This window comes from Podarcis bocagei, assembly GCF_964188305.1.
Source record: "Podarcis bocagei genome assembly, chromosome: 11".
Classification (NCBI taxonomy): Eukaryota; Metazoa; Chordata; class Lepidosauria; order Squamata; family Lacertidae; genus Podarcis; species Podarcis bocagei.
Genome location: NC_138136.1, coordinates 54,770,872 through 54,798,113, shown reverse-complemented (window position 1 = coordinate 54,798,113; position 27,242 = coordinate 54,770,872). Strand labels below are relative to the sequence as shown.

At 45.2% G+C, this 27,242-nt stretch overlaps 1 protein-coding gene across 1 annotated transcript in view; it reads right to left on the bottom strand.

Moving 5' to 3' along the window:
• The window catches only part of MYO5B (myosin VB), a 298,226-nt gene extending 278,484 nt beyond the window's left edge, over positions 1 to 19,742 (bottom strand). The window contains exon 1 of the mRNA XM_081212616.1: positions 19,302 to 19,742. Within this exon, the coding sequence (XP_081068742.1) occupies positions 19,302 to 19,328 (27 nt within the window). The 5' untranslated portion in view covers positions 19,329 to 19,742. The remainder of the gene's footprint in view (positions 1 to 19,301) is intronic.
• Between the last annotated feature and the right edge of the window lie 7,500 nt (positions 19,743 to 27,242).

Here is a 27,242-nt window from a genome sequence, read left to right as displayed (position 1 = left end):
ACTTTAAAAACAACAACACTTAGACTGAGTTTTAACGCCCATGAAAAATCATTTCCTGATAAGTAGCCTTTGAACAATAATGTAACTTAAATAGGAAACTATATTTAGAAAGATTTTTCCTCCAAAACCATTTTATTTTAGAAATCCAATTTAAATTAAAAAATCTGAATTTTTTAACTTTATTTTTTTAAAAAATAATCCCTGTAACATTTGAACCAGCACAGCCAAGGGGAGTTTCCTCCTCTATACTCTCTCTTGTAACAAGGCTGGCTGCAGGCAGGATTTATTTATTTACAGCTGTCACTTTCCTGACAGGAGGAAATCCTTAGCTGTAATTCAAGACAGAAGCAATGCAGCAAATCCCTGGAGTCCCATAATGCCTGCGCCGCCTCTCACTTCTGTCGCAGCGTATTTCATTGATGTCACACAAGGTGGTAATGCATTCTACGCATGTACTGGGAATGCTTTCTACATCTTATTTTCAACTCCTGTCACAAGTGGTTTCTGGAGTCTGCATCACAGCAGCACTGAAGTCGCTGGGTTTTTTTAAAAAAGTTAGTAGCTGGGGTTTTTTTTATTTAGTATTTCAATATTTATATTCCAGTTCTGCAAATGGGTTTGGAAAAGGTTGTGATTATACACATTCTGTGGAACCATTTGCCTTGTCATCCCTTGAGATCAGTCGTTTATAAACAGTGGTGTATGAACTCCATGTTCAGGTGGTCCGTGGAAAGGTTGCAAAACAGTCAAAAATATCCTTAATTGGCCCTGTACCAGACTGAAGTCCCCTCACCCAACTATAGAAATATAGTCAAAATAAAAAAATTCCTTCCTGTAGCACCTTAAAGACCAACTAAGTTAGTTCTTGGTATAAGCTTTCGTGTGCATGCACACTTCTTCAGATACCTTCAGACCAATTGCAGTCATTAACAGTCATCAACAGCTTTACCACACCTATCAGCCAATCACCCATTCCCACCACCCTTCTGAGTAATACCCCTCCCCACCTTCTCACTATATAGAAGGATCTGGCCACTTCTGTTTCAGTGTATCTGAAGAAGTGTGCATGCACACGAAAGCTTATACCAAGAACTAACTTAGTTGGTCTTTAAGGTGCTACAGGAAGGAATTTTTTTATTTTGACTATGGCAGACCAACACGGCTACCCATCTGTAACTGGAACCATGGAAGGCACCACATTGAGCCGCATGAAATGGAAGTCCATCAACCTCACCAAGAAACTTGCACAGGTACAGACTGATATCTTCTTTCTTACTAAATGCAAGAACCTGGACATTATACCCAAGGGTCTTAGAATTAAGAACCCTCTACAATCCACGTATCCCACTGAATATGCATGTGTATCTGAAGAAGTGTGCATGCACACGAAAGCTTATACCAAGAACTAACTTAGTTGGTCTTTAAGGTGCTACAGGAAGGAATTTTTTTATTTTGACTATGGCAGACCAACACGGCTACCCATCTGTATAGAAATATAGGTTATTTTCACTAGGGCTAGAATTATCCAGTAGGCTAACAGGCCTCTGATCCAAGGCCCATAATCTTCATAATATTGCACTAGTGCAGTCTACAAACTTTTCTTTAACAATTTATCCATTGAGATTCTTCCCAGAAGCCTGGGCCTATGACTTTCATGACGTGGCGCTGCTTTTGGACTTCATGACAGCACTGAAGGAAAAAGTTGTTAAAGTGTGAGGTATTTATTATGTGCTTTGACACGTAGAATTTAAAAATCAATCTATTATGTGGCCTGTTGAGTTCCCCAGCTGTTTATGAGTGGTCCACATTTGCAAAGAATGCTAAGATCCATTGCTTTAGGACAGGGAAGAACTGTGCATTAGAGATCTTGGAAATAGATGGATGTCCCTGTAAAACGAATACACTATGAAAAAAAACAAACCCCAAATAAATTCCACTCCCTACACTGGCTTACAAATCCGTTCACAATTACAATTTACGAATGGGCAAAGGTTCTAGTCCCAGGCCTCTCGACCATTATTCCACTGCAGTTCTTACCTGATTTTCAAAACTAGCTGTTTGGAAAGAAAACAACTGTATTATTTGAAAGATTAATAAAATGCAAACTAAGTTGGGAAATGTTAAAATATCATGCCTGCTTCGTGTCCCCTCAAAAATCTGGTTCCTCTGGCATGCCCCACGCTATGACCCTGGCACCCCAAAATGCAACAGACTAATTTCTGGGGACAGTTATAGAAGCGAGCCATGCAAACGTTTTAACCCAATAAAGCTTCTGTTCAGAAGACACACAAACAAGCAGATGTCTAGGGTGTGTTATAAGACCTGAAATATAGGAAATGTGGAAACTGAAATGGCACATCTTACATTGGTATCAATAAGTAACTAGCCTCCCCCCAAAAATCACTCACAGGGATTAGAAAGTTATTGGAATACTTCTGCAGTCAAGTCAGAAAACCAAAGTTTGGGACTTTAAAGTAGTTCAGGAATGTAAAGTAGAGAGGAGTTTAATGCATATAAAAAGTGGAAAGAACGTCCCAGGAGAGAACGTCCCAACCATGATTTACTTGTTATGTCCAACTCTGGTTTACATAGATAAGGTATTTGATCACACCTAAGCAGACTTGAGGGACACGGGTGGCGCTGTGGGTTAAACCACAGAGATAGGACTTGCTGATCAGAAGGTCGGCGGTTCAAATCCCCGCGACGGGGTGAGCTCCTGTTGCTCGGTCCCAGCTCCTGCTAACCTAGCAGTTCGAAAGCACGTCAAAGTGCAAGTAGATAAATAGGTACCACTCTGGCGGGAAGGTAAATGGCGTTTCCGTGCGCTGTTCTCGTTCGCCACAAGTGGCTTAGTCATACTGGCCACATGACCCAGAAGCTGTACGCCGGCTCCGTCGGCCAATAAAGCGAGATGAGCGCTGCAACCCCAGAGTTGGCCACAACTGGACCTAACGGTCAGGGGTCCATTTACCTTTACCTTTAAGCTGACTTGGCTTGAGCTATTTATAGGCCACAGCATTTTTTAGGAAAGCGAAAGCTCCATCCATCTGAGATGACCTCACTAATGTTTTTTGTAAACATTGCAAGTGGCTTGGGGAAGAGTTGAGTCGGCCCCTGCTCCTGGCAGGATCATTCTTACCTCAGATGCACTTATTCGACACAAGAGCCAAAGCAAAAAATCAATAGCCGAGGTTTGCTTATCCTATGATAGCTGTATAAACGCCTTTCCCAAGGGGGAAATGGGAGGGAATATGTTACCAGTGAACAAGAGAGCATCAAGTCTAATGGACTCAAAGCTTGAATCTATTTACCAGGGAGTGGGGTGCAGGAAAAGCACAGGCCTAAAAGACTTAAGCGATTTGTTCAATTGCAATGGGTGATCCAGACAGCTTCAAAAAAGATATTCCTAGCTATGATGCCGCAAGAGCAGAGAGGAGATTAGAGAGAGACTTGTAGAACAAGCACATTTAGTCAACAACAACCACGTGGCTTAGTATTCCTTGGTGTAACCTGGTAGCAACACACATAATTATGGGATTATTGTGAGGCCTACGCCAGCCTTGGCAAACCTGCTGCTCTCCATGTGTTCTGGACTACAGCTGGGGCTGATGGGAGTTGTAGTCAAAAACACCTAGAAGAAGAAGAGGAGGAGGAGGAGGAGTTTGGATTTGATATCCCGCTTTATCACTAACCCGAAGGAGTCTCAAAGCGGCTAACATTCTCCTTTTCCCTTCCTCCCCCACAACAAACACTCTGTGAGGTGAGGCTGAGAGACTTCAGAGAAGTGTGACTAGCCCAAGGTCACGCAGCTGCATGTGGAGGAGCGGAGACGCGAACCCAGTTCCCCAGATTATGAGACTACAGTGGTACCTCGGGTTAAGTACTTAATTCGTTCCAGAGGTCCGTTCTTAACCTGGAACTGTTCTTAACCTGAAGCACCACTTTAGCTAATGGGGCCTCCAGCTGCCGCCGCACCGCCAGAGCACGATTTCTGTTCTCATCAAAGTTCTTAACCCGAGGTAATATTTCTGGGTTAGCGGAGTCTGTAACCTGAAGCATATGTAACCTGAAACGTATGTAACCTGAGGTACCACTGTACCGCTCTTAACCACTACACCACACTGGCATAGCTGTCAACGTTTCCCCTTTTTTAAGGGAAATTCCCTTATTCTGAATAGGATTCCTCGCAAGAAAAGGGAAAAGTTGACAGCTATGCCTAGAGGGCAGGAGTTTGACCAAGGCTAGTGAAACCCAACAGCAACATGCTTTCCTATGCACATAACTATGGGAGGCAAGGCCAACACAAATTTCCAAGTGTCTTTTTAGGCACAGTGCTGCCTATGGCAGATATTTTTCTTCCTCGACTGGGGAAGAAGAGGAAGAGAGAGCCACAGACATATATATAGCGCCACCCGCGTACAACAAGGGGACTAGCCCTAATATGTGAGCCCCAAAGCTCTTGCAGCTTCAGTGTGTGTCCTTGGAAACAGAAGCAGACATGAGTCTAATGTATTTACATTCCTCACATACTCATTTATCTCCCCCCCCCCCCCAGCCCCAGTAAAACCACTTTCCTGGGATACGCCTATCTTAGACAGAGGTACCTTTTGATGTTTTTGAAAGCTATCACAGAGTGAACACTTCCTTGCCTGGAGGCTTAACCAAGAAAGCAATTAACAATGCTAGTATTTCAAATACTGTTGATGATCATGTAAACAAACCAGACATTCAAGCAGGCAAAACCTTTACTGACAGATGGAGCACTGCTTCCTAATATCATACCCTCCACTGCTCAGCAGAAGAAGGCAGGGCAATCTGTTTAAATGTTGCATAAAGAAAGTAAAATAAAAGTAAAGGACCCCTGGACAGTTAAGGCCAGACAAAGGCAACTATGGGGTTGCGGCGCTCATCTCGCTTTCAGGCCAAGGGAGCCAGTGTTTGTCCACAGACAGCTTTCCGGGACATGTGGCCAGCAGGATTAAACCACTTCTGGCACAATGGAACATAGTGGCGGAAACCAGAGTGCACGGAAACGCTGTTTACCTTCCCGCCACAGCGGTACCTATTTATCTACTTGCACTGGTGTGTTTTTGAACTGCTAGGTTGGCAGGAGCTGGGACAGAGCAACAGGAGCTCACTCACAGGGATTCGAACTGCCAACCTTACGATCAGCAAGCCCAAGAGGGTCAGTGGTTGAGACCACAGTGCCACCCGCTCATAAAGAAGAGGTTCACTGGATGGACAAAAGCAAGCCCAAGTGAAGGTTCTTAATAGCATCTTTGGCCAATAAATTCCCACCACCCCCCTCTCTGGATGGGGCACAAAGAGATGTGTATAATGTTGGCTATATACCAAACCTGTCATCGGGAGCCTCCTTGGTTGCATCTATCATTGCACATTTTGTGCCATGCCACAAAGGCCTGGGTTTCTCAGAAAGCTTTCGGCAATAACCAGTTAATTGCCTTTGCTGCTACCGTTCTGTCTTTTGCTTTTAGTTCTCTTTTAATCACGTTTTCAGTTTGTTTTACTTGTGTTCAACCAGCATGGCCAACTCCCCTCTTTCCCTCCCCCCCAAAAAAGTCTATCTCTCTAGATATTGGCACTAAATCACAATTCATAGCCTTCAGATTTTAACCGGAAGCAGAATAGAGCCATTTCCAAAACTAGAGAGTGCATAAAAGGTCCCACTTTTTTTACAATGGCAAAGCAATTCTTCCTGCCGTGCTATAACTTAAAACGTCTGGGGCCTGGGCCTAAGGTGTTTCCCATTAACCTTCTCCCTAGTCCTAGAGCAACTAGCTGTTAGTTCAGGTCTCCTATACTTCTTCCTGATTGATTAAGCAATGAACAAGTAAGCTATAGTGGTCCAGGATCACCCTGAGTAAACTCTTCAGCTCTTTCCACTGAATCATCACCTGCAACAACCTGGACCAATTACCTGGTGCAGGTGTTCAAAGGAACACTAGCCACTGTGAGATGACAAGTGCTGAACGCTTGAGCATAACGCCTCTGTGTTATGATTTTGAAGGATCTTTGGTGGGTCAATAAGCAAATAGCTCTCCAATTTCCCAGAGCATTTTCGGAACAACTTCTTAGTGAGTTATGCGAAGCATTTTCTTGTTGATTCATTGCTCAGAGGCAGCAAAGAATGACCTGTTGAGCCGGTCTTTTGTCTTCTTCTGCTTGGATCAATCCCCAGCAACTTAGCAATCAGGCCAACTCAACAGAAGTGAGGAACCGTTTCGTGATTACCAGCTCAACATTCAGCACTGCGGTAATCGGATTAAAGATATGTGGTGCATTTATGGTGGGAGGGATTGTTCAAGGAAAACAGCAAAGCTTGCTAAATGCCCCTAAAATAAAGGGGAATTCCCCTTCCCTCCTTTAATAATCAGTTGAAGCTGAACATTTTCATTTAGCTTTATTATTATTAATCCTAACCAGGGCTTTTTTTCAGCCAGAACTCACCAGAACTCAGTTCTGGCACCTCTCAGGTAGGCACCATTGCCATTACAAGAGAACAAGGGAGGTGTTCAGGGTGAGTTCCGGCAACCTCTTTTTCTAGAAAAATAGCATTAATCCTAACCACAATTTCCAGAGGGGTTCAGGCATGTTAGGGACAGAGGTGTCTGCATCTGCAGAATGGGCCAGAAACTCTTTAAAGAAAGGGGAATTGCAGTGTGCTGCAAAACACATCCCATGCGTAGAGAAGGTTCCATGTTCATAGCATTTCCAGAGGATCTTAGCAGCCCTGCTGGGAAAAACTCTTTCCTGAAACTTTTTAGAGAGCTGCTTCCCCTTGGGGCAAACAATGGGACAGATGAGCCAATGGTCTAGATGTAAGGTGTGATCATGAGCTCAGTGGTCACCACCCTTGAGAGCCTTTACCAGTTGGGAACAAAGAGCACTGGCCTAGATGAACCAATATGCCATGTTTTATAGGGCAAGTTTATACAGCAGGCCCGTGTTATGTACTGAAGTTCTCACCCTGGGCCAGCAGGGGGATACTGTAGATAGTTCAGGTCCACATATGCAAATAAGGGATTGAAAGTGATGTTCACTGATTGGATAGTTACAGAAAGTTGTTACAGTTACATTGTACTGGAGCTCTATATAAGCAGGCTGGCTGAACCCTTCAGATCAGTTCTGTTCTGGCCTGTGAATAAACAAGAGCTGTTTGAAGAATCACTGTGTCATCTGATATGTTCACCCACAACTTAACAGCCCGGGTTCAATTGCTGGGGACTATTCTCAGGGACTAACAGGATCCCAGAAAGCAGGGCAAGTTAAGATCTCTGGGGAATCATTGTCAGTCAATCAGAAGAGACAACCATGGACTAGATGGATTAATGGTCTGACTCAGACCTTTTGTTTGTACATAGTGCCTGATCAAAAAGAAGAAGAAGAGGAGGAGTTTGGATTTGATATCCCGCTTTATCACTACCCGAAGGAGTCTCAAAGCAGCTAACATTCTCCTTTCCCTTCCCCACAACAAACACTCTGTGAGGTGAGTGGGGCTGAGATACTTCAAAGAAGCGTGACTAGCCCAAGGTCACCCAGCAGCTGCAAGTGGAGGAGCAGACACACGAATCTAGTTCACCAGATTACAAGTCTACCGCTCTTAACCACTACACCACTGGTGGAATTGCAGCAAGACTCCTCCCACAGGCACAAATAGCACAGGTGTCAAGGTGTGTGCCTGTGTTCGTTGTCAAGTGGATGGGCAGCCCTGGAAGCAAACTTTTCAAAAGCTGGTCTGAACTTGCTCTGGGTTGCTTTTGGTGCCTGCAGTGGTCAAAATGTCATCCTTTCAAAAAGCCATCAAGGGTAAAAAGTGATTGGGGTTTCCTTGTCTCTTGTTGCTGCTCACCATTAAAACCAAGGCCAGGACTGGAAGGGGCCAAACAACCTATTTCTCTCACTGTTCTGAAAATGCAGAAAACCCTGCTTATTACAGCATATCACTATCTTTAGATGCAGGAGAGACAGGTAAGGAGAGATCTCAGAGGGGAAGAGGGTGCAAGAAGAGAGGGATGAGTCCAGGTGAGAGCTGGGGGGGGGGCACACTTTAATCTGTGGGGGATGAAAGTTAAGATGGCTGTGTGGATAAAAATAAATGATTTTTTTATAATTAAAATTTTATAAATTTAAATTTTAATTGGATTTTTAAAATAAAATGCTTTTGGAGGAAAAACCTTTCTAAAGACAGTTTTCTATTTGAGTTACATTATAGCCCAAAGGCTGTTCATCAGGAAATAAGGATTCTTCATGTGTGCTAAAACTCAGTCTAAGTTTGTTTGTTTTTAAAATTGTTTAACCACATCAGTTAACAAACACGGATACATATGCTGTAATGTTACTGTTTTAGTTAAATAAATTGTTTAAATTGTTATTAAGCAGATGAGTGTTTTTATCCTTTCAATAAAGTACAGAAGAAAAGTTGTCCAAATATAAACAGTTAACTTATCAAACCTCACAATAATGTCATAATTGTCGGTCTATGTATTTCTAATAGTAATTTTTGGTACAACTGTAAAAACTATTCTGAAAATTTATTATTCCAAAAATGAAACCTTCATCTGGTTGTAAATATTAAGATGAAACCAGAAAGAATGAGTCTTTCTGTAAAAATAAAATAAAAAATACCGTAAATCAAGTCTTACTGACAAGTGATTTAAATCGTAATTTAAATCAAATCCACCCTGAGTGATGGGGGAGGATATTGTACTTTCTTTTTCTGTTTCTGCTTTATTTAGTCTGTTATCTTTAATTCCTGTGGATTAGTTTGTTTCTTTTATTATGTTGTAAAAACTTCAATAATTTCCACCCCATAAAACCAGATGTAGGAGGCCACGTAGAACCACATCACCCTAACAGCAACCTGCTTAAATACTAGTAACTGTCCAGTTTATTTAATTATTACAGATGCTTATATCCTGCCTTTCACCCCAAAGTATGTATGTACACACACACACACACACACACACACACACACACACACACCCCATACAAACAGTTTTTCAGATACAGTAAAGCAGTGTTTCCCAACCGGTGTTCCACGGCACACTAGTGTGCCGTGAGACGTTGGCTGGTGTGCCGTGGGAGGGAGGCGGGTGAGTCGGGCGGTGAGAGGCGGCGGCGGCGAGGATCCGCGTTGAGCCGGGGGCGGCTCCGCGGTGGTGGTGCCGAGGTTTCTCTCTCCATTCTCCCCTCACACACACACACAGGAAATAACACAGGATCAGCTGACAGGACCCAGCCAATGGGGCGGCGGTGGGGCAGCGCGTGCAAAAGGGAGGAGCGCGAGACAGCGGACGAGGAGGAGGCCGGCATGTCCGGGCAGCAGCAGCAACAACAGCAGCAGCAACTCCCGGCGGCGGCTCCTCAAGCCCCGGGCAACCCTACTCCCTCACCGGCCTCGGCCGCCCTCCTGCTCCACCCGCCGCCGCCTCCCCCGCCGCCGCCGGCCACCTCGGCCCCGCCGCCGCCCCCTCCTCCGCCCGCTATCGCCGCCACCACCACAACAGCCGCCGCCGCCTCAGCTGCCGCCGTCCCTCAGTCCCTTGCTTTGCTGCCTCCTCCCCCCCACCCCCATAGCTTGGAGGTTCCCCGGCAAGGGGGAGGGAAAAAAATTGAAAACTTTCACTTTCGTGCGTCCCTCCCGGCGTGACGCTGCACGCTGACGTCACGGGGCTGTAATGGTGGTGTGCCGCGAGATTTTTTTCATCAAACAAGTGTGCCTTTGCCCAAAAAAGGTTGGGAAACACTGCAGTAAAGACACAGTGCATGGATCACAATATGAATCTCAATAATATAAATTCCATGGCAGCAGAAACCAAATAAAACACATTAACCCTCATTGTTACACTTCACCAACAAATCGAGCAGTATGGCTTTTCCTGCAGATGTACAAAGAGAAGTCGGGTGGCCATGTGCCCCACATCTTAGAGGGCAGCCCTGTATTTGAAAGGCTCTGCAGTCCAAGACTATTTTAAAGATTTTTTTAAAAAATCATAAGAAGGAAGAGGAGGGGCCATGGGGGAAAAAGGAGAGCAGGGGTCTTGAAGTTGTCCATCAACAGCACTGGACAGCAGACTGATCCGGCACACAGAAATTTGCATCTATGCACATATATTAGCATATGCAAATTTCACACAAATAAGCATCCTCTTCTGTGCTCCTTTTTGACACTTCATATGCAGCCACGCTAAAGAGAAGCAAAGGACACTGTTTACATCAGGGGTTGGCAAATGTTTTTAGCAGGGGGCAGTTCACTGTCCCTCAGACCTTGTGGGGGGCCGGACTATATTTTTTGGGGGGAGGGGAGAACGAATTCCTATGCCCCACAAATAACCCAGAGATGCATTTAAAATAAAAGCACACATTCTACTCATGTAAAAACACGCTGATCCCAGACTGTCCGTGGGCCGGATTTAGAAGGCGATTGGGCCGGATCCGGTCCCCGGGCCTTAATTTGCCTACCCATGGTTTACATACAAAGTTGACATGCCCGGAGGAAAGAATCAGCTTCTAGCCTCTTCATTCTGTTGGTTTAATTCCCTTCACAAAGAAAACTCCTCCTGAACATCAACATGCAAAGTCAGCCACTCCAACAGAAAAAAGATGGAGAGCTTATTACACGTCTGTGCAGTTGATCATGCCTACAATTTCATATTCTCCAATTGGAGAATAAAAGGTAAAGGTACCCCTGCCCGTACGGGCCACTCTTGACAGACTCTAGGGTTGTGCGCTCATCTCACTTTATAGGCCGGGAGCCAGCGCTGTCCGCAGACACTTCCGGGTCACGTGGCCAGCGTGACAAGCTGCATCTGGCGAGCCAGCGCAGCACACGGAACGCCGTTTACCTTCCCCCTGATAAGCGGTCCCTATTTATCTACTTGCCCCCGGGGGTACTTTCAAACTGCTAGGTTGGCAGGCGCTGGGACCGAACGACGGGAGCGCACCCCGCCGCGGGGATTCGAACCGCCGACCATGTGATCGGCAAGTCCTAGGCGCTGAGGTTTTACCCACAGCGCCACCCGCGTCCCGGAGAATAGCCTCTACTAAAGGCATTGTGGATTTTGAAGAAGCATGAATGTAGGATGAAAGGGAGAAACGAGCTAAGAGGATGGCATGTTTGGCAAATCCTCATTGTGATCAACTCCTGTCCAGAAACCTATGTCCCCACTGTGGAAGGATGTGAGGGTCCAGAACTGGCCTCCACAGTCACCTACAGACACACTGTTAAGGCCTTATTCATGGAAGACAATCTTACTTGGCCAAGAGATGCTTTAGAAGACCAGCAGTGGTCCTCAAAATCTCAGTCAGAACAGTCCCCATTTATTTCAGTAAGGTTTATTCTAGCAGGACGCTGTTTCCAGCAAAATTGTATCCAGTCCGCATAAGCCTAGGGCATGATTAAGATACATATAATAGCTTAGATGAGACTGATAAGCACTTTGCATGTCTATGAAAACCTGCAGCTACTGCTATCGTTAGCTCATTAATGGTTCCACCCTAAAGGATAATGCAATGTTTAACAGACTTTGCATGCAGAAAAGAATTTCTCAACACTAGTGCTTAAAATTAAGAAAAGGAAAGATGCAAAAGATATCAGGAATATCATTAAGTTGCTTCTGCCAAGCTTGGCATAATCAGTTTAAGAAGCATCCGGAAAAATCAGCAAATGCAAATCAATTGCCCATAGCACCTCCCTTTCCTTTTGCCAACCACTTTTTTCATTCACATAATTGTGGTGGTTCAACTGTGGAGCCGGGAGTCCTTATCCTCAAACCTTTCTTTGAAAGGATGTGGTGGCTATTTATTACATGTAATTCCTGTTAAGTGTTTGTTAGGATGCTAGAGGCTAAGCAATCTTGAATGCACAAGTTAGAAACGTAGGGCTGAGATATAACAGGCAACCACACACCAAGAGTATGACATGGTTATTATTTTAACCAGACACTGAACGCTTGTACAAACAGATACAAATACACAGTAAAACTGCCACCAGTAGCCATTGGGTGAACAAAAACTGTTATTTAAATCGTGGCTAGATTCTCATGATTGCAACATGCCAAAGTATAATTTAGGCCACAGTGAATTATCTTGTTTTGTTTTGTTCATAGATGTCAGATCTAAATTAAAATATCCACATCCACACCAGATATTTGTAGCACTCTTATGTTACTTTAACAGCCATGGCTTACCCTAAGGAATCCTGGGATCTGTAGTTTGTTAAGGGCACTGGCCTCACAGAGCTACAATTGCCAGCAACCCTACTAGACTACATTTCCCATAATTCTCCATGACTTGTTAAAGCAGTATAACAGCAGTGCTTCAAATGCATGATGTAGTAGGTGATCATAGAATAAATGTATCTCTATAAAGCCTTGGTTAATTTACTAAAGTAAGTATTTTCCTAAAACCATCTTACTTGCATTTCAAAGGGTGGAAAAGAGCCATGCATAAACCCAATACAGCCAAAGCCCAATTAAAAAGTTTAATTACACATTTGCTATGCAGACACCTGGCACTCCAGGATACAGCATTTGAAAGCTGATGGAAAACAAATACCCAACCCCTTGTAGTTTCTTTGGATCCATCCTTGCCTGGTGAGAGATCAGAGGGACTACATGGAGCATCGTTACATTGGCTTACTAGATGCAGGGAGCTTCAAACATGGGGCAATATTGCAAAACATTTCTGTCTACAAATGGATGGCTTCTTTTCTGCAGAACAAGGCTGTTAGAAAGTCTTTTTGCCCTTCCAAATCTCAATCATATTGGGTTCTCCCAGACGTCCTCTGTGGGCATTCCCTGGAGCCAACACCACGCTTCAGACCATGGGTCGGCAAACTAAGGCCCGTGGGCCAGATCAGGCCCAATTGCCTTCTAAATCTGGCCCACGGATGGTCCAGGAATTGCCGCGTGGATCACCAGTACACACATTCTTTCCCTCTCCCTCACATGGCGGCGCCGGCGCCTCCTCCCTCCATCCTTCTGGCTTCTCCCCGCCCTGCCTAGAAGAGGAATGGGGCTGGGCTTTGTTGCTGCCAGCCCGTCTCCGGAGCCCTGTTGTGCGCCGCTCATTGTCCCGCCGCTGCCGCCAGCCCCTGCTGCTCACAAGACACAGGCGCCGCAGTTGGCTGAGCACCCCTCTCGAGTGGCCGCCATTTAAAGCAGCCCCTCTCCGGAGCCCTTTTGCACGCCGCTCATCATTCCTCCGTGCTGTTCCCCCCCAAAAAAATATATAGTCCAGTCCCCCACAAGGTCTGAGGGACAGCGGTCCGGCCTGCTGAAAAAGTCTGAGGACCCCTGCTTCAGACCTAGCCAATGCTGACCCTATTTTGCAACGAGTAAGAATTTGGGAGCAAGACCTGCCCAGTCATACGCTCGGCAAGCAAGGCAGCTGCTGGTAGCACATACCTGTACGATATGCATAATCAGAAACGCATCTTTGCTGAATGCACGCAGCACCAGTTTACACTCAAAACACAGCACATGGATCAGCCCACTCTTTTGTGTCCCTTTGGGAAACAAATGATGGTTTTTCACCTGACATAATGGGCTAAGCCAGTGGGCAGGCATCCCTTGTGCTTCTTCCAGAGAAGATGCCCAGAGGCTAGCCTGTGGATATAAAGCAACAGGAATTGACAGACAGCCCAAATAATATGATGCTCATCTCAGGTTCTGCATCAGTTCAAGGAATCTGAACGAAACTTAGGCTTGTTGTTTTTTGAGCAAGGCAGGTACCAAAGCTCAGCTTCTAGCCTAAACCTTAAAACCAACCAGGGAGGTTGAGGCATGCAGTACTTCCCCTTGAATAATATTCTGCAGTCAAAGGATCCCATGTTGGGATCCAATGCACAACACAATACAATAGCACACTTGGAACATCCTCAAGAACCACACCTGTTTCTTTTTTTCTGGGACTTTCATTTTATGGAGAGGTTGTCCTGTTTATTATGTTATTGAACTTCTGCAAGCCAGAGGAGCTCCCGTGAACTTGCCCAACCTACTTCTCGCTGGGTAAGCTTTAAGACAGAAAGCAACGCTTTTCGGTTTAGCTGACATCGCCTCGTGAGAAAAAAAATCTCATCCCCCCCAGAGATTCCCACGGGAAACTGGCATTGATAAGAAAGAGCAGGATGGAAGGGGGACACCTGTTGTTTGGAAAGGCAACAGCTGATATGCACACTGGAATGCAGACCTTACCACCGAATATCTCAACTTTAAACTGAAGGTTCCCTTCCCTGCTCTCTTTACCCTGACCCTGTGCCTGTGTCTTTATGAAGCAACACAAAACTGACAGGTGCTGTGTGAGATAACAAGCCTCAGCACAGAGGCAAAACAAGGTATTCCTCAAACAACAGGGATGTCTGAGACAGTGGAAAAAAGGCAGGTATCTGAGCTGTTCTATTGGTTAATCTCCATTTAATCATTTTATACAACAGAATATGTGCATTTGTGTGTGTGTGTGTGTGTGTGTGTGTGTGTGTGTAAGCTCTGTTTTGAAGATACAGAAAGGAAAGACAGTTTTTTGCTTGCAAGGCGCCTTAAATGCTGGCAAATTATCTTTCCTTCCCCAGTTCGTGGCCCGTAAATCCCAACTCTACTGCCAGGTAGTTTCTCTTGCACTCGGTACTGATTTTATAAATAGCGATGAGGTAAGGAGAGGTTTCCCAGGAAGTTCATGATCTCACCTGCCACACCCTGTGTGGAAAGCAGGCAACCCACAGCATCAGGAACAAGGGACCGTCAACCATTTCCCAACACAATTAGCGCAGCTAGCAAGCGGAACAAACCCCAGTCGCCTTCTTTGCTTTGTTAAGCAGCAAACGAACAAAAGCAGGGAGACTAAGGGATGGAACAAACTAGTCTTTATTTTAGGGCAGGGCTGACTAGAACCAACGCTCCTTTCTCAACTTAGGAAAAGGGTCACTGCTCCTAAACTTTGCAGGTGGCACACGATTCTCTGGGCACCTCTCCCAGTTTCTCTTCTCCCTGCCCACCCAACTTGCCCCTTTTGCCACCACTGCCAACCTTTAGCTCAGCTCCAATCCAGTTCAACTGTCGCAAGCCAAACCGAAGCAGGAATGGCTAGCTCTTTCTCTCCAAAAGTCAAAGCAATCGTTTGTGGTTAGCTGTCACTTTTCTCTTGTGTCAAAGGTAAGACTTTTGGGTATTTAACATATGCGTAACAGGTAGAAGAAGAAGAAAAATCAACAAGCAATGTTTCCCCTGGCTGCTATGCTTCCATAGCAGAAAGAACTGCCTCTGTTGGATTTCCACCTGTAGCGCTGCAGCTAAAGACATAGGAGCTCTAACAGAAGAAAAACAAACGTTAGCAAGCCTATCTGGAGTCGTTTCTGGTGAGAACCCAGGCATTTGCAAGCACTGAATGTACCTGCCCTAGAGTGTGTCTGGGAATCTGCAAAGTACTCATTTCCTTACAAGTTAGGCAACTTTAGACTCTGGACTTCATGAACTTACCTCCCCGCCCCCTGCTCTTAAGACGGTACCGTGTGCTATTTTAATTTTGTAAGGTGATGAGCCCTCCTCCTGCTCATTCTACCTGGTACAGCCCCAGACTTTTGCCCTCTAAATCCTGCTGCGGGTCTAACCCCGCTAAGAAATCAATCACATGTTTCTTAGCAAAGACACAGTGTAAGCGAACCTACTCCTATCCAACAAATTCCAGAAGGTAGCCATACTTTCACAGCAAAACTAAGGAGGGCTGCAATGCTAAACACGTTCATTAGGGCAGCCTTCGTCAACCTGGTGCCCTCCAAATGTAGTCCAAAACATCTGGAGAACATCTGGAGAGCACCAGCTTGGTGAAGGCTATACTAAGGCTGAAAGAGGAAGTGCGAAAGAGCATCACTCTTCCAACTTCCTCCTCCAAAAAAAAGAGCTCCGAGTACTTGTCAAGGGAGAGAAAAAAGTTACCATCATCTCCAGCTCCTGACAAAGCAAGGGGGGCACACCTGGAAGTTTTTAGACACCAGGGGGGGGAACCTCAATAACACTACTGCACCAAAAGGCATCGCATTTGGTGACCCCCTGATGTAGCCCATAAGCATCCACAACAAACCTAAGGACCAAATCTGCACTTTATGTCAGAATTCCATGGCTGGGGCTCTGAAGGTAATTTTCTTCCTCAAACAGAAACCACAATAGGGAGGTGATACAAATCTGAGTCATGGCATCACTTCCCTGTCGGTCCTTCTGCCCACATGTTAAAAAGTATAACCTCTCAAGTGAGGTGCCTCAGGAGGAAATAAAACATCCAGGGGAAAAAGCTGAGGCATATAGGGTTTGCCAGGTAGAAGCGTTAAGAGAATTCTTAAGAAAACCACATTTGGTCCTGTTGCAATAGGGAAGTGGACGTGGAACAACCTGCTGTATCAGTGATCTTAAGGGCAAATGCTTGTTCTGCAGATTATATAATAATAATAATTTATTATTTATACCCCGCCCATCTGGCTGGGTTTCCCCAGCCACTCTGGGCGGCTTCCAACCGAATATTAAAAATACAGCATCAGACATTAAACATTTCCCTAAACAGGGCCGCCTTCAGTTGTCTTTTAAAAGTAAAATAGTTGTTTATTGCCTTGACATCTGCTGGGAGGGCGTTCCACAGGGCAGGTGCCACTACCGAGAAGGCCGTCTGCCTGGTTCCCTGTAACCTCACTTCTTGCAGCAAGGGAACCTCCAGAAGGCCCTCGGAGCTGGACCTCAGTGTCCGGGCAGAATGATGGGGGTGGAGATGCTCCTTCAGGTATACAAGACCGAGGCAGTTTAGGGCTTTAAAGGTCAGCACCAACACTTTGAATTGTGCTCAGAAATGTACTGGGAGCCAATGAAGATCTTATGACAAACTGAGCAGCCCTAAAGCCAGCATTTGCCAACCTGGCACCCTGCAGCTGTTTTACACTACAACTCCCATGAGTTGGCTGGGGCTGATGGGAGTTGTAGTCCAAAATGGCTGGAGGGCAAATGGATAGGAAAATCTGCCCTAAGGAATGGAGATAAAATAGGTACAAGCAAAGAATGCTCACTAATAATACTGGGGTTTGGGAAGGGGGGGGGGAATCCTTTCTACCTCCAAATAGGGCTGTGTCAGACCCAGAACCAAAACCCCATTGCCAGGTCTTCCCCTTAAGGACATTTTATTCAGGTGCAAATCACACCCCTCCCACTGTGGCAGCTCCCTTCTGCCAAAAAAAAAGATGAAGCATTTAAAGCACATTCCCCACCTCACCCCCAAAGAACCCTGGGAATTATAGTTTGGTAAGAGTGTTAGGAAGTGCAGCTCTGTGAAGAAGTAAACTACAGTTCTCAGGATTTTTTTTGGGGGGGGGTTAAATGTATGTAAGGGACGCGAGTGGTGCTGTGGGTTAAATCACAGAGCCTAGGACTTGCCGATCAGAAGGTCGGCGGTTCGAATCCCCGCAACGGGGTGAGCTCCCATTGCTCGGTCCCTGCTCCTGTCAAGCTAGCAGTTTGAAAGCACATCAAAGTGCAAGTAGATAAATAGGTACCACTCCTGCGGCGTTTCCATGCGCTGCTCTGGTTCACCAGAAGTGGCTTAGTCATTCTGGCCACATGACCCGGAAGCTGTATGCTGGCTCCCTCGGCCAATAAAGTGAGATGAGCGCCGCAACCCCAGAGTCAGGCACGACTGGACCTAATGGTCAGGGGTCCCTTTACCTTTAAATGTATGGTATATATGCACCCACACAGAAAGTATGGGGGGGATATCAGTTTTCTGACCCCAAGAGAAGAACCAGAATTAAAATGTGTAATGCTGAATAAGGAAGATTCCTTATGCTTCAAAGGGCTTGATATGTATATCAAGGCTGCAATACTAACCCCACTTACTTGAGAGCAAGACCCATTTACTTCAATGGGACTTACTTCTGAGTAGACATGGTTAGGGTTGAGTTGCACGGCACTGTTACCAACCCTAGCACAGGAAAGAGACAGGAGAGCATCTGTACAGATATTCAGAATGAGAAGTGGAAAAGGTTCTCAATATCAGGGCAGAATATTTTTTGTGTGAGTGGGTTTTGTTTGTTTCCTTTCTCATGCGGCTGCAGCCACCCAGGGCTTTCAGGAAAAGGAGGAAGTAAAACTGTCTCAGGTAGCAGCAGGAGAACAGGTGGAGGTGGAAGAGGAGGAGAGCTCCCAGCTAAGTCACTCAACAACTGCAGCTGCCTCCTAGCAACAAAAAGTTTCATCCGCCTTTAAAAAAACAACACAGCAACAGCAAGCAGCCACTTAATCCTAAAACAGGGAAAATTGGAAAACAGGGAAAGAGTCTTACTTGAGGGGAAAGAGGCACAAGAAGGTGGCTCCACACACACACAGAGGGCTGGGTTTGGATCTGCAAGATCCGGGTGCGAGTACTGCCTTTCCCTATTACATCTGAGGTTCGGGGTTCTCCAACACAAAACAACAACCCTGTGAGGTTGAGCCGGATTAACGTCTGCAAGATCTGACTCTGAGCTCCATCTCTCCCCATTACATTTCACGCTCAAGGGCTCTCCAGCTTTATCCTCACAACAAACCCATGATGGGGCCAAAGAGAGGGCAACCAGCTGTGCCCTTTGAACCCAGGTCCAAGGCCAGTTATTACTCTACACCGGCCCCTCCATCAAGTGACTCGTTTGGCCTTTGGCATCACACACACAGCCTCCGCCTCCTATATGGAGTCAGTCTTGGTGCAGTGGCGTCCGACTAGGACCTGGGAGGTCGGGGTTCAAATCCCCAATTAGCCACGAAGTTCACGAAGCTGGCTGTGGGCCAGTCACTGCCTTCTCCCAGCCTATCCTACCTCACAGGGTTGTTGTAGGGGTTAAAACGAGGAGGAGGGGCTGGGTGAACCACTTAGGACACCTTGAGCTCCTGGGAGAAAAGGCAGGGCTGTAAACGCAGTAAAAAAAAAACTATTATTATTATTGTTATTGTTATTATTGTTTAAGAGAGGAAACGTGAACAACTGCCTTTCCAGCGTTGCAAACGCAATCAAGCCGAAGAGCGTTCGAGACGTTCACTGCAGGGTCAAAATACAGAGTAATGAGAAAAGAAAGGAAAAAAATAAGGATTTGCTGCGGGGAGCGAACCGCAGAGCGCAAAGAAGTCAGGTGCAGAGAAGGATAACGAGACTCCGAGGAGAGAGAAAAAGTAGCCAAAACAACTCGGGGAGGGGGGGCAGGAAAGTAGCCTTGGCCTGGGAGCCCCCCGTGAGGGTGGCTGGCTTAAACCCCCCCCGACCCCCCACCGCTGCCGCCTTACCCTGCTATACAGCTCCGTCACAGACATCTCCTCGCCCGGGAAGCCTGATGGCGCAAAGCGAAGCCGGCGGCGCGTCCGCGACGCATCCACACGCGCAGCCGCCTGCAAAAATCCCAAAGTCCGGAGCGGCGGCGAAAGTCCAGCGGGGGCTTACGGGGAGGGCTCGAGCCACATGGCGGGCGGGCAGGCGAGCAGCGGCCGGAGCGGGAACGGGAGGGAGGCGCGACCTTTGCCCGGCCTGCCTCGGCGCGCCGCGGCTGAAGTTGGAGACGAAATGCCCGGAGAGGGAGCGAGGGAGGAAGGGAGGCGGAAGGTGCGCGGAGCGAGGGGGAAAGAAACAGCCCTGCTGCCCGGCCAGGCGGGGCTGGGCGGCCGCTCCCTCCTCAGGTATGGGAGGAGCAGTTCGGCGGCCGGCCGGTTCCGCTTTCCCTCCCCTACCTGGCGGCGCTTCGCGTCGGAGCTGCGCGCTTGGGGAACCCTTTGCGCACAAGACCCGGCCGCCGGCGCGCACGACGGGATCGCCCTCTGCCGGCCGCCGGGCGAACTTCTCACCCCGGAATAATAATAATAATAATAATAATAATAATAATAATAATAATAATAATAATAATAATAATAATAATAATAATAATAATAATAATAATAGTACTGTGGTACCTCAGGTTACATACGCTTCAGGTTACAGACTTCGCTAACCCAGAAATAGTACCTCGGGTTTAGAACTTTGATTGTTGTTAGCCGCCCTGAGCCCGGCTTCGGCTGGGGAGGGCGGGATATAAATAAAATTTATTATTATTATTATTTATTATTTCAGGATGAGAACAGAAATAGTGCTCCGGCGGCACGGCAGCAGCAGGAGGCCCCATTAGCTAAAGTGGTGCTTCAGGTTAAGAACAGTTTCAGGTTAAGAACAGACCTCCGGAATGAATTAAGTACTTAACGCGAGGTACCACTCTGGGCGGCTTCCAACAAAACACTAAAATACAATAACTTATTAAACAATAAAAGCTTCCCTAAACAGGGCTGCCTTTAGATGTCTTCTAAAAGTCTGGTAGTTGTTGTTCTCTTTGACATCTGGTGGGAGGGCGTTCCACAGGGAGAGTGCCACTACTGAGAAGGCCCTATGCCTGGTTCCCTGTAACTTGGCTTCTCGCAGTGAGGGAACCGCCAGAAGGCCCTTAACACTGGACCTCAGTGTCTGGGCAGAACGGACATGATCACAAACATACACCCCCAATACACAAAAACCTGTGGGCAGGGGGTACGACTTTTATTAATGTTTTAGTTTTTAATCTCCCGCTCTTCCCAGCATTCCCAGTGCAGGCACCTTTGCTGCTGATGGGACTGGCAACTTCGCCTGCTCTGAATTTGTGTTTTTTTGCAAGTGTGCTTTGGCTGGATTGAATTGGGCTGCATCTGATAAAACAACGCTGTGATGTGATGTATTGTCACTCACTGTAATGATTAATTATATCAGACCCTCCCAGTGCCCCTATTTTTCAGGATCAAGTTCCTGTTTAGAGAAGCCATCCAGGTTTCTGGATTTGATCCCGGAATGTCCCACTTCTGCTTAGCATGGCCAAACTTGGCCCTCCAGCTGTTTTGGGACTACAGTTCCCATCATCCCTGACCACTGGTCCTGTTAGCTAGGGATGGTGGGAGCTGTAGTCCTAAAACAGCTGGCGGGCCAAGTTTGGCCATGCCTGCAGGGTGTTCCTATTTTCACTGGATAAATGTTGGAGGGTTATGGAGTTATCCGACCCCCAAGCAGCCTGAAGGCAATACTGTATAGGGAAGTTTGTTTGTTTGTTTGCTAAAAAATGTTTTATTGCGTTTCTATATATGTTGGAAGTTGCCTAGAGTGCCTGGGGCAACCCAGTTAGATGTGTGGGGTATAAATAGTAAAATTATCATTATGGAATGAGACGCTCCTCTTTTCATCAGAGAAATGTTGGAGGGTGTGTTTTCGTATTGAGATTTTTTTACTGAAGTTTTTCGTAATTCAGTATTTTTATTTAAAGAAACTTTAAGCCACTTTACAGGCCCCCCCCCCCAATGCTAGAATATTAACCACATTTTACAAACTGCAACTCTGAGCAAGAATTGACTGACCCTTTAAAACATTGTTCAGCCCAGCTTTGGGAGCAAGGGGAGAGAAACAAACTACAAGATGCAAAAGCCATCATTTAAAACCCAACAGCAACAATTCTATTTTTGTTTTTCTAGATCTGTGGGTGCTAAAGGAGGGGACTCTTTTTTCCTGCATTTTGCTGAGGCTTGGGAGGAAATCTGTTTGAAGGTTTGTAGGAAGTTGGGGGCTAATTTCATGTTGGTTAATACTGCAGTTAAGCGAAGGGTGTCCTGAAAACCAGGTCTGCACGTTGGGCAAAATCCTGAAGAGATGGTAAAGTAAACACTTCAGACAGGCTACAGGGGAGATATGCTTTTTTAAAATGCTCCCCATATAAAAAACAGATATAATAAAACAAGCACACTCAATGAGCATAGAGGAAGTGGGAATTCTAGCACAGTCTGCGCCCTGCTGTACTAGTTTTCTGCTTGTCAGAAGGTTTGTTTAACTTACTTATGTGGCCTTTGAAAGTATCTTTTCAAAATGGGAGCCTTAAAAATTTGTATTCCTTCTCCCAACTTCACTCTGAAGTGGTAACATTCATACTACTCAGATTTAATAAACAGTATGTGTTTGCAGCAGGGTGTGTGTGTGTGTTATTGGTTTGTTTTCAGTTTTATTGTGTATTTTGTGTTCTCATTTTGTATTTTTATGTTGTGAACCGCCCTGTAATCCTCGGATGAAGGACGGTATACAAAATTGATTAATTAATGTTAGAATTTAATTAGAACTGGTATGTTAGAACTGGGAGACAGCCAGAACCAAAGGTGTATGAGGGTATTAGAATATAGTAAGAATTGTGGTGGACTCGGTGATAAGTCCCTGTTATTAGCTAATGTGAAGACTAATTTAGTCAGACAGGCTTTCTTAGTTGCCGCACAAAACCAGGCAGGAATGTGATCTAGATGTAGAATTATAGTATCCGAAATATACTCGGAGTTGAGTGTGGATTTCATGCTCTTTATTCAGCTCATAGTAGTGAGGAATGAAAGTTTCCCCAAAATATCTGTTTTATATACATTATTTACACAATGGGCTGCACGTGATTGGCTAATTCCTGGATTCTCCTGTAGGCCAATCAGGTTGTGGATTCACTTCCACCTGGAGCTGGATTGGGTGGCTCCTGCGGACCAATCATACTGCTGCATTGTTCTAGGACCAATCAGACTGCTGCATTCTGAATCCTATTCTCCTAGGACCAATCAGACTGCTGCATTCTGAATCCTATTGTTCTAGGATCAATCAGACTGCTGCATTCTGAATCCTATTCTTCTAGGACCAATCAGGCTGCTGCATTTGGATCCTATTCAGCTCAGTACATAACACCATTGTAGAATTGTAGAGTTGGAAGCGACCTCGAGTGTCATCTAGTCAAACCCCTCAATGCAAGAACATGCCAAAGATATGAGAGGTTGCTTTCGTTCCCCAATGAGTATATCGTATTTTTCGCTCTATAAGATGCACCAGACCACAAGATGCACCTAGTTTTTGGAGGAGGAAAACAAGAAAAAAAATATTCTGAATCTCAGAAGCCAGAACAGCAAGAGGGATTGCTGCGCAGCAAAAGCAGCAATCCCTCTTGCTGTTCTGGCTTCTAGGCTAGCTGCGCAGCCTGCATTCGCTCCATAAGACGCACACACATTTCCCCTTACTTTTTAGGAGGGAAAAAGTGACTCTTATAGAGCAAAAAATGCGGTAATTTGCAGCTTCCTTAGAAAAGACTTTCTCAGAAAAGGCTGGTGTGTGATGTAACCTGCACACCAGTGTGGCTTCAGCGGTTGATGATGCAAATGAATAAATCTCTAAGAACAAAGCTGGGCTGGTTTCCTATCTCCAGGATTTGCAAAGTAGGAGGCACAAAGGTTGAGTCAATGGTCTACGGCTGCAGATGTAAAGATAGGGGAATGCAGATCATGGCACAAAAGTGAATCATCGAATCATCAAGTTGGAAAGGGCCCCAAGGGTCATAAAGTACAGCAGGAATCTCAACACACGGTCTCCCATCCAAGCTGAAACCATATTGGACCCTGCTTAGCTTTAAGCAGTTTTATTGCTGCACCAGTAAGAGGGCCATCTAAGTGAATAAACATCCCCACAGCATCTGCCAGTCAATTTTATTCGTTAGTTATAACTGCCTTTTGATGTACATGAGGCATAGGCAAACTCAGCCCTCCATATATTTTGGGACTACAGCTCCCATCATCCCTGACCACTGGTCCTGTTAGCTAGGGATGATGGGAGTTGTAGTCCCAAAACATCTGGAGGGTTGAGTTTGCCTATGCCTGATGTACACCATGCTAATGACCAGTTGGTGACATTACAATAGAAAGCATTTTTAAAAATGTACATATGAGAAGTAATTCATTTTTTTCACTCTGTCCCAGAATGACTGCCATTTTGACCAGGTAACCCAGCATGGCAAATAATGCTGCCTGTCCACTTCTTCTGGAAAACATAGTGCAAATGCTGCTTAAGAATTAAACTGCAAACAATTCCATTTTTCTCTTGCCCTGCACAGCTGACATCTATTTTAAAAACCTGCCGAGGTTTAAAATAGGTAACTGGTTTTGCATACATGGGAAATGTTTACTGAATGTAAATTCGTACTACCCATTTTCCTTGATTAAATCAATATATTCCCACCCACTACACGGCTCTGCCTTCCACTAAAAAAAAAAAGTTAACTACACTTGGAATTGGGGTGAGAAAATTAAGCCTATATTTAATGCTGAAGGCCGGACAGCAGAAAAGGTTTCCCAAAGCACAGTGCAGTTATTTGCATGAAATATAGATTACAGCAAATACACTGTTTTAAAGGGAATTTCTAAAACTTTCAGTTAAGAGATTTTAAAATATTATAAATTTCTTGGAATGGTTGACATGCAGTCGTTTGTCTTCTGTATTATCCAGAGAAATATTCTGATGAATTGTGACCCCTGGCATTTTGGTTCAATCCGGGGCAAATCCTTTATCCTTATCCCAAGGTCTGATCCCATGCTTCAGTGGCAGACAGTGTGATGTAGGGGTTAGCGCAGGCACAGGCAAAATTGGCCCTCCAGATGTTTTGGGACTACAGCTCCCATCACTCCCAGGACCAGTGCTCAGGGATGATGGGAACTGTAGTCTCAAAACTACTGGAGGGCCGAGTTTGCCTATGCCTGGGTTAGTGCATTGTACCAGGAAGGTCTGTATTCAAGTGTTCACTGATCCTATGAAGCTCATTGACGGGGCTTGGCCTCAGTCACCTTTCAACAGGGTTGTTGTGATGATGACATGGGGAAACTTTGTGCATGCAGCTCTGAGCTCCCTAAAGGAAAGGCAGAATTCAAGAACGATAGTTAAATAAATAATTGTTCATTTAGAGAAACCTGAAGTCAATGACTCTTAACTGAAGTATACTGAATGAACCATAGCTTCAGAATAAATAAGAATAATGTTTTGTGTGCAAAAGGTTAAATCCCTAGAAATCTCAGGTTAGACTATGTACTGGGCAAAGTGTAAAGCAGTTATGCATGACATGAACACTTCTTTTTTTAAAGAAAATATCCACTGTTTTTACTGTTATTTATTAGTTGTCTTCTGTACAATCGTCTCAAGGCGATGTGCAATACAAACAGCAAAAAAGTTAAAGACACACAGGTGGAATCTACACTCATATAAAAAACACTTTGAGAATGCTTTTAAAAAAGTTTTGAAACATATATTAAATTTGCCATAGCTCACCATCGCCATCTAGTGTCACATTTGCATATTGCATTAAACGACACACTTAAATCATTTTATTTGCAGCTGTATGGCTGAGTCCACAGAAATACACAGCAGATACATTTAAAACAAAAGCCTATTCATGACAAAAACCTATTTGTTCAGCTCGGGAAGAACAAAGAGATTTTCAGTTGTTTCTGGAAAGTGCAGAAAGAAAGGGCACATGCTGTATCTCAGCAGCAATACTATGTTACAGAACAGGGGCCACCATATTCAAAGCCCCGCTCTGAGTTACTGTAGCTTCTGAGGACTTTGGAACTTGCAGGTAGGTATCAGATTCGCTATGTGCATTTTACATGTTAGAAATACATATAAATATGCGTTGCAGGGCTAGCCAAATCATAGCTCCCAGGTCATTCAGCGATATAAGCAATTAACCCCGCAGTTTGCAGTGAGCAGGAACTGACTAATTAAGGGATAATTCATCCAAATTTGCTCTGTGTTTGTGTGCGAGAGAGGGGGAAGCGGAGGGAGAGAGAGCATGAGAGCAATCAGTGTGTGTTTCAGGACAAATCTTGCGACAGGCTGATATTCCACAACTGAAGATGCAGCAAAGCAGAAAGCTGCATCTGTTGAATTTCTGGCTGCTGTGCAGCCAGGTGTTCTGAATTGGGGTGGGGAGGCCTGGCTCTCATAATCTTCTGCATGGCACATACAAAACTTACAAGGACAGCAACTGCATCCTAACTAGTTTCCTTCTGGCTTTACTGCTGACCCGCTGCAAGATTTTGCACGGGCTGCTAGATCTTTCCAAACTCCACCCAGGAGAACTATCATATTTATCTGATATTTCCCTGGGCCTGCCAACCCTAAGATCCATAAGCCAGTGGCGGCAGGGTGGGGGGTATAAATAAATAAAATGAATAAAACAGTACATATGTGCATAAATGCTGAGCTTGACTTGTCCACATCTAGAGTCTCCAGCTTGACTGCTAACTAAAGCCACTGTCTGGCATGTTCCAGGAATTCCCAGGCAGCCTGTTCTGCTGCCAAGGGAAGACAACAGCCTGTAATATTTATTTATGCATGTTTTATCATGACTAATATCCTCCCCTTTATATAGAAACTGTAGTCAAGGCAGCACCTTTTTTATTCTTAACCCATTTGACAAAACAAACTGAAGATTATTTAAATAGGAGTAGTTAAAAGCACATAACTAAAGAGGCAGCATTTAGCTAAAAGTGTGCTGTGTGTATAAAATAAATTGAGGAAGGGCTATAGCTCTGTAATAGAGTCTAGGTCTTAAATGGAGAAGGACCATAGGTGAGTTCCCAAAATCTCAATTCAAAGGGGTCCTACATTGCAGGTAATGGGACAGACCTCTGCCTGAGACAAGAACATGCTACCTGTTATGTTACCTTGATAAGGAACGAAATGGAAAAATGCATTTTCTCCTAACTATAAAGGCTAGATTTTTTGCTTATTAAACTGTAAATCATCTCAGTCCTGTTTGCAGAACTCCTGTGTACTGTGAAGCTGTAAAGGGATCTTGCACATACACAGAGTCGTTAAAATAGGAAATGCTTGCCAATACACTGCACTGTTGGGAAATTGATTAATCATTGCTGCCTACGGTTTTGAAGCATAAGTAACCCCTGACTCAAAACAAGCTAATCATGGATGGAACTCGCTCAGCTTTGTGCAGGAACAGGTAAGATGAACGAGGGAGAATCAACAGGATTCAGGAGGTGGGAATCTTCCAGTGTTGGGGTGAAAATGCAGCACAGAATGAGTCACTCTGCTGCTAGGTACAAATGTCGGAAGCTTTTCAGAAGTACCTGGAAAGTCAGGATCAATGTGTTCAAGAGCTCGCTCAGTAATACTGTGACAACAAACTGACTTGTAAAACAGATTTCTGATTGAATACACTGAACCCCTCATGGTGTGCGATTCAACACTTGTCCTATAGTTGTGATCCAAAGACAAAACAAGTGATGGGGCCGAGAGGCAGCCATGTTTATTGTCCATGTTTAAAGTGGAAGGGGCAGGAGTAATATTGTCAACAAAACGAGCGTGCAGCTGGTAGAAATCAAGTCTACCTTGTC